Source organism: Ursus americanus, chromosome X (genome assembly GCF_024610735.1).
Source record: "Ursus americanus isolate L20-20 chromosome X, mUrsAme1.1.p, whole genome shotgun sequence".
Lineage (NCBI taxonomy): Eukaryota > Metazoa > Chordata > Mammalia > Carnivora > Ursidae > Ursus > Ursus americanus.
In genome coordinates, this window is record NC_142164.1 from 60,994,587 (window position 1) to 61,001,915 (window position 7,329).

The 7,329-nt window shown below is 39.5% G+C and overlaps 1 protein-coding gene across 1 annotated transcript; it reads left to right on the plus strand.

The window, feature by feature from the left end:
* The first annotated feature begins 783 nt into the window (after positions 1 to 783).
* On the plus strand, positions 784 to 6,909 carry TAF9B (TATA-box binding protein associated factor 9b). Its single transcript, XM_045793704.2, has 7 exons — positions 784 to 924; positions 1,562 to 1,643; positions 1,955 to 2,091; positions 2,168 to 2,302; positions 3,106 to 3,181; positions 5,616 to 5,726; positions 6,599 to 6,909. The coding sequence occupies exons 1-7, from the start codon at positions 874 to 876 to the stop codon at positions 6,763 to 6,765; spliced, it is 759 nt and encodes a 252-aa protein (XP_045649660.1). The 5' UTR covers positions 784 to 873; the 3' UTR covers positions 6,766 to 6,909.
* Positions 6,910 to 7,329: the final 420 nt, after the last annotated feature.

Here is a 7,329-nt window from a genome sequence, read left to right on the forward strand (position 1 = left end):
TGGTTAACTGATGCATGTTTTTTGAAAGTCGCTCAGGTTATTGTGTGGAGACTAGGGAAGGGTGGGCATCTGTGAGGCAAAGTAACAGCCCTGGGTGGGCCTCAGCAGGGACAGAGAAGAAACTACTCAGGGCCAGGGACAAGGCTGGAGGGGCTTCAGCAGAGAACCTGCAGGCCCACAAAGGCTTTAAGCTTTTCATCAGTATGAAATGGGCGACAATGGTAGGGCTTTGAGCATGATGAGAGTTGACCAAAGGCCTGCTGTTGTGGAGAGCAGGCTATAGGGTAGAGTTGCCAGATTTAGCAAACAAAAATACAGAATGCCAAGTTAAATTTAAATGTGAGATCAACGCAAATAATTTTGTAGGTAAGTACAGCCGTGTAGTATCTGGGATATACTTTAGCTAAAAATGTATTCGTTGTTGATCTGACAAATTTAACTGGGTGTTAATTTACCCAGGCAACCCTATCACAGGGACAGGTGGACGGAGCCCCTGCAGGCATTGCAGGGAAATGGAAGGGGCCAGAGTAGCAGCAGGGAAGGTGTGAGGAGGGGGTCCCAGAAAAGACAAGGGTGACCCATTTGGTACATTTTACCGGAGAACAGCTCCCGGAAGACGAGCTTCTTGGCTCTTCCAGGTGTTGGCCGAGGGTTCCTCAGGGAAGACTTACCCGTCTCTTCCGCACCTCCCGAGCCCGCGGCTCCAGTGCTAGTTCTGCTGCCCTCAGACTCCACGGGGTTGAGCCACAGCTGAGAAGCAGCAGCCAGCCAGGCTGGCGCTGTAACCCCGCCTTCCGCACCCCGCAGGGGTGGAGCCTGAGCGAGGAGCTTGCGAGCAGCCCTCTCTCCCCGGATGACGAGTGGCAGGATAACATGGAGTCGGGCAAGATGGCGCCTCCCAAGAACGCTCCGAGAGATGCCTTGGTAAGTGCGAAGGATGAGAGGCGGGGCATGAAGCTCGGCGCGGCTAGCGTCTTGGGAGGCAGGCCCTGGCGGAGGGCCTCAGGACGGGCTCGCGTGCCCGCTTCAGCACAGCCCGGGCGGCCCGGAGGAGTGGGATACGTGGGTGCCCTGGACCCCGGGGCGCGTCTCCCGCAACCCCCGCAGCCCCGCTAGGGGGAGGCTTGCGGCCCGCCGGAGTGCGCAGTTCAGCCACCCGGCTTTGTCTCCTGGGCCTTGGGGCCCAAACGCTTTGTCGTCTTAGCAGGTCTGTGAGCGCTGACTCTCACGTCCAGTGTTGATGCTAGCTTCCCCCATTGCCACATCCGAAAATGACAACCAGCTGTAGCCTCCCCTATCTTTCCCGACGGGAAAGCCAACCCGGGCCCTTTTCTTCTCTTTGCCCCCGCCCCCACCCCCGCCAAAAAATAAAAAGTTTTCAGCAGAGATTACGACAGCTTTTGGTGTGATCCTGACACTCACTCCTGAGAAAAAGTGTATGAGTACAGTCTGGAGCCCAGAGAAGGGGGAACTTGTATCATAAATATAAATACTACCTTCGGTCCAGTCTTGATTTCCAGTACCTAGATTATGCATCTGGCGTTTTTATTCGAATCCACAGGTGATGGCACAAATCCTGAAGGATATGGGAATTACGGAGTATGAACCAAGGGTTATAAATCAAATGTTGGAATTTGCTTTCCGTAAGTTAACCCCAAAATTAGCCTAACTCGTGAATTGGAAAACATTGTTTTATTATTTTAAGAACATTTTCAACTGAATTGCTTGAACAGTTAATATCATAGAATTCAGCCTAAAGCAGTAAAAAGGAGCTCAAGCTAAGGGGACAGTGTTTATACTGTAGTATCTATTTGCAATTGGCCATGTAGATAGGACAATGAGATATTAGAACCAAAATTCATCAACTTTCTAGAAGTTAGTAGAACCTCCCATTAAGAAAAGTGACCATAAATATTAAGCTGTTTTCATGTTTAATAATGTTTTGTTCTTAAAGGATATGTGACTACAATCCTGGATGATGCAAAAATTTATTCAAGCCATGCTAAGAAACCTAATGTTGATGCAGATGATGTAAGACTGGCAATCCAGTGTCGCGCTGATCAATCTTTTACTTCTCCTCCTCCAAGAGATGTGAGCAAACTTATTTTAAGTTCATTTTACATAAAATTTCTTAAATTGTAGTTCTAATAAGGATTTTTTTTTTTAGTTTTTACTGGATATTGCAAGGCAGAAAAATCAAACCCCTTTACCACTGATTAAGCCATATGCAGGACCCAGACTGCCACCGGACAGATATTGCTTAACAGCTCCAAACTATAGGCTGAAGTCCTTAATTAAAAAGGTAAGAATTTTTGGTCAGCTTTGTTTTTTAAAAAGGTGAGATGTGTTAGGGGAATTTGTAAAAAGCAGATTCCTGTAGATAGATTAGGTTAAACACTATTAAATTTATAGCCTTGAAAATATCATGTCTGCAGTTAGCTACTATATTCAAATACAAGATCCAAGATTTTTAGAGCTAAAAGGATCTTTAGTGTTCATCCAACTCAACAGTTAATTTTCGCATCAGGGATCTGTTCCTTAATTCATCTATGGAATTAGTAGCAAAGCTGGGACGGATTCCCAGGTCTCATAACTCCTAGTATTTACATTTTATCAGGTTTTTTTTTGTGGCACCTGTTAGAGTAAATGGTACACCATCGGGAATTGGGAGTCACTTTCTGAAATATGACCTAAGGCTCTCCCACCACTGAAAAAGTTCTCCCCATATTCAGCTAGCTGCCTTTGTCTGGAATTCTGCTATAAAAGAGTATCTTTCTTTTTAGGTTAAGATATTGACTAGTTAAAATTAAAAATCATAAGGATGTTAGTTGTTATCCCCAAATAAGACTCTATCCTAAACTTAAATACTGTATAGAATTTTATGTATGTGTGCTCATATCCATGTTTATATAGATCGATATGTTTATATTATACATGTTTGTGAAAACCCTTGTTTAAATGTTGGATTTAGAATCGAACAAAAACAGGACATTCTTGCCATGAGTTATCCATTAAAAATTCACATCAACAATCTTAACTTCATTCGTGGTAAGTTTAGGGGTCAGATCTGAACATTAAAACTAATTAGTTTTCTAAATCCCCTAGGGACCTAACCAAGGCAGACTAGTACCACGGTTAAGTGTTGGTGCTGTTAGTAGCAGACCTTCCACTCCTACTGTAGGTAAGTGAGAGAATGAATGACTTTTCTGCCTGGTAAAGAAGTGTCTCAGCACTTGATTTTGAACTATAATCCAAGTCAAAAGCTGAGTCAGAAATTCCCAAATGTGTGTCGCCATTGATACATTTACTTGAATGTAACCAAAAGAAAGAAGTTTAAAATGTACAAAAAGCTTAAGTATATCAAAGAAAAAAATCATTGTTTTCAATACTCATCTTTTCAAAAATAGATTGTCAACTATGTTGCCCCTTCAAGCTGTCTCCTGTGCCCTTTGTGAGAGGTCTCCATCATTCTTTGAGGATTTCTTGCTTACTTGCACAAGATGTTCTGAGGTCACCTTAATTTTCCTTACTCCAGTCCTACCACCAGCCACTTCAAAGAGCCCTGGTTCCTTTTAGTGGAGAAATAATGGTCTTTAGAAACCATTTTTTAAATGTTATTGTTTTGGTAATAAAACAAATGGATTTAGATTTCCTGATTTTTTGGTCCTACATTCCTGCTGGATTTCTTTCACAAAGTATTTTCAGAAATAATCCTTGTCTTTGACCAGTATTGGGTTTTGTGGGGGGGTTTTTTGGCTCTTACGGCTTCTAACTTGAGTCCTACAGATGTCACATAGCTCTAATATAAGCAGCATTTGGTTTTTGCAATGTGTAGACAATCTCTTCATATTCTCATTTCAACATTTTAAAACCAACCTGGTATAATATTAGTTGTACACTTCTAATTTACCTGCACGTGACCTTTGTGAACAGAAATTTGCATATATAATTCGTTTAACTTTTTGTTCATATACTGTTTACCTGTGGATTCATATTACTTCAGGGAATACCAGTTTTTAAAAACAAACTCTAGGTGTGGTAATCTGTTACATATGTTGGCAAGTGAACCAATTTTAGTTATCAGTTGTGATTTTTATCCCAGTTAGACACTTATTATACATGTTTTAGAGATTTTTAAATCTGGAATGAGGGAACTGCTAAAATCCAGTATTAAAGATACAAGTTCTTAACTCTAAAAAAATGAATTTAATAACACTTTCAAGAGCTAAGCATCTACTGTGTTCTGTTTTAAAGGCGAAACTCCATACTTACTTAAATGTTAACAAATCCTTATGGTAATGGCCAAGAAAACATCTACCTGTTGTGAACTTCCTTGACAAAATAAAATACATATTGTTTCATTAAGCTTCACCAAATTCTTTGAACCGTCCCTGTATTCATCAGAAACCTTGCCTAGGAATGAAGATATGTTAGTAAGGTCTCACCTCCTGAGTTGGGGAAAGCACTAAAGCCAGATTCCCGGGTACCTCTGAGCTTGACTCCCCCATTTAGGCTTTCTTCCTCTTTGTCCCTAGGGAGAATAGTTGTTTTTTTCAGCAACTCTTCCCTGGGCAGACTGCTGGTTCCAGGGAAAGGGACGTATGGAAAGCCTGCATCCCCAAAGGAAAAACTAGGAACAGACGTGTTTCCATAAATGTATTTTTTAAGAGAACTATAGTGTCAGTATATGTCTTTGAGTCTTGCAAAATTCATTAAGCAAAAATTTGTTGAGTGCCTATTAGGAGTAAGGCACAAAAACCATATGCTCATAAGGGTAAAAAAGTGTCAGCCAATGCTTGTAATTTACTGAACAAGGTAAGATACTAATAAAGGCTCCTATGACAAGGGAATTTCAGAGGCAGGCAATGACTTCTGAGCCAATCAAGGCAATTTTATGAAATAGGGTGGTATTTGAATTGTACCTGGAATAATGGGTAGAATTAAGATTGAGGGGGTTGGACTAAATTTTCTCCAACATCCCTTTCTGCTTAAAAAAGTACCTGGGTACAGAATAGCAGTATGGCTTTCATACCCACCTGGGCACCCTAGAAAGGTGTATTTGATATGCTTTTGTTAGATGCATGTTGATTTAGCTTCACGAGCCTAGTAGACATTACCTAATTCTCAGTAAGTGACGGAGATTAAAAGTGCCACGTAACGTAATGAATAGCAAACTTGGGTCTTTATTCTGCCAGCTTATTTACACACACAACTTCATGTAGCTAAAATTCAATGTCAGATACTATCTGAGGAGCTTTACAGAGATTATTTTAAGTTTCACAAGAATCCTATGTACTAGGTACTGTTATCCCATTTGACAGATGAGAAAACTGAAGTAATAAAAGATAAGTTGCCCAAGGACATTCAGCTAGTAGGTGATAATGCCCGGATTCAAACTCAAGTAGGTAGGCCCCGGAGCCTACATTCTTTACCACAATACTATCCTGAATTTTTAGCATCTGAACTATGGAGCTTGTACTTTCTGATGTTTTTTTCCTCACCTTTCATTAGTTCCTTGTGCTTTGAAGGTAGTTTCTGGTAAGCTAAGGAGTGCAGAATATGAATCCATATAATGAAGTCCTGTAACTAACATGGTCTGTTAATTACAACTACAGCAACCCCACAGACAGTGTCTGCCCCAAGTAAAGTTGCACCTCCAGTGTCAGTGACAAGCCAAAGATTTACGGTGCAGATTCCACCTTCTCAATCCACACCTGTCAAATCAGGTAACATGATGGGTGGGGGGTGGGGACGTTTGAAAGTGGTGCTTTTTAGAAGTGTTTTTGAATTTTAAAATTTGTGAATAATTTGTGATTATAGAACAGTTTGTATTCCTATAGCAAGAGTTGTTTTAATATCATACCAGGAAGGTTGCAGTTAACGCTGCAAATCTGGTTTCTTCAGAAGGGCCTATGAGCCCACTAAAATTGTAAATGTAAATTTTACAAATATGTAATGTTTTGGGAGGGCAGAGTAATCAGTATGACCATCAGATTCTCAAAGAACACTGAATTAAAATAAGCTGGGGTCCACAAATCTAAGGCCTCTTCAGGGAAAAGCACTTAGGGTTAAAGCTCAAGAAAATGATGTAACTTAGCGTACATCAAATAAAAATTACACCTTTACTACTTCATGAAGGGTACATATAAAGTTGGACTAATACATAAGTAGAATTCTGTTATAGCATAGTTTATCACGGCATATATTTCAGTTTTACATCTTCTGACACCTAACTGTACATAGTAAACTACTTATATAAAATATTGGCATATAAGGGAATTTGATTTCTGACCCTCATCATGTCCCATGATGAGTCCAGTGCACTGCTTCCCATGGCTAAGTACTAGCTAAAATTTTAGGTAATTAAGTCAAACAAAAAAACAACTTTAATGTTGTACTAGATATTAAAGTACTTTAAAGTACTAAAAAAATGTTATTCAACTCTTAATGCAGCATAAATAACCAAGTTTCTTCTATGATATAGTTGCAAACTCATGCTATTAAAGTTATTAGAATTGTATTTAGCCTTGTTGAATACTATTTACCATGTTTTCGATTTGGGGTAATTCAGTTTGAGGGTGTTTTCTCCTGTTTACAGTTCCTGCAACAACTGCAGTTCAAAATGTTCTGATTAATCCTTCAATAATTGGGCCCAAAAATATTCTTATTACCACCAACATGGTTTCATCACAGAACATGGCCAATGAATCAAACCCATTGAAGAGAAAACACGAAGATGATGATGATGATGATGATACTATGTAAAGAACACAATCAAGATGTATTTCAAACATGTAGTTGGTTTGGAGCCCATTATACTGAACTAGAATATTCTCCATCTTCTCAAGTTTTACCTTAGAAAACTGAAATGTAGCTGAAGTATTTTTCACATTAGGTTAAGCTGTTAATTTCTTTTTAACTGTTAGGTACCTTAGGTAAGCATACCAATGTTTTTTTCATTAGGCTTCAAGTAAAAAGTGTTTAATATTTTGACTAATGTTGAATTCTACCATGCCAATTCATATTTGGAAGTTTTCTGCCACGTATCACTGACAGCAGCACTTAAGTTTTCAGTTTCTACAGCCTGATAAGTGGACTAATCTTTAATAGCTAATTTCTAATCTACATTTAAATACTACTTTTATAAGGTAAAATAGGCACAATTTTTGTTTTCACCAACTCTTTTGACCAAATCTTTAAATTTAGGAAATTTCTTTGGAAAGGATGATTTAAAGGGATTCTAAATTCATTTTGAGTGTATGTTTCTCGGTTCCCTAACCTCCCACGTCCTCAACCCCATTTCTAGATCCCATTCATTTTCTGTACCAC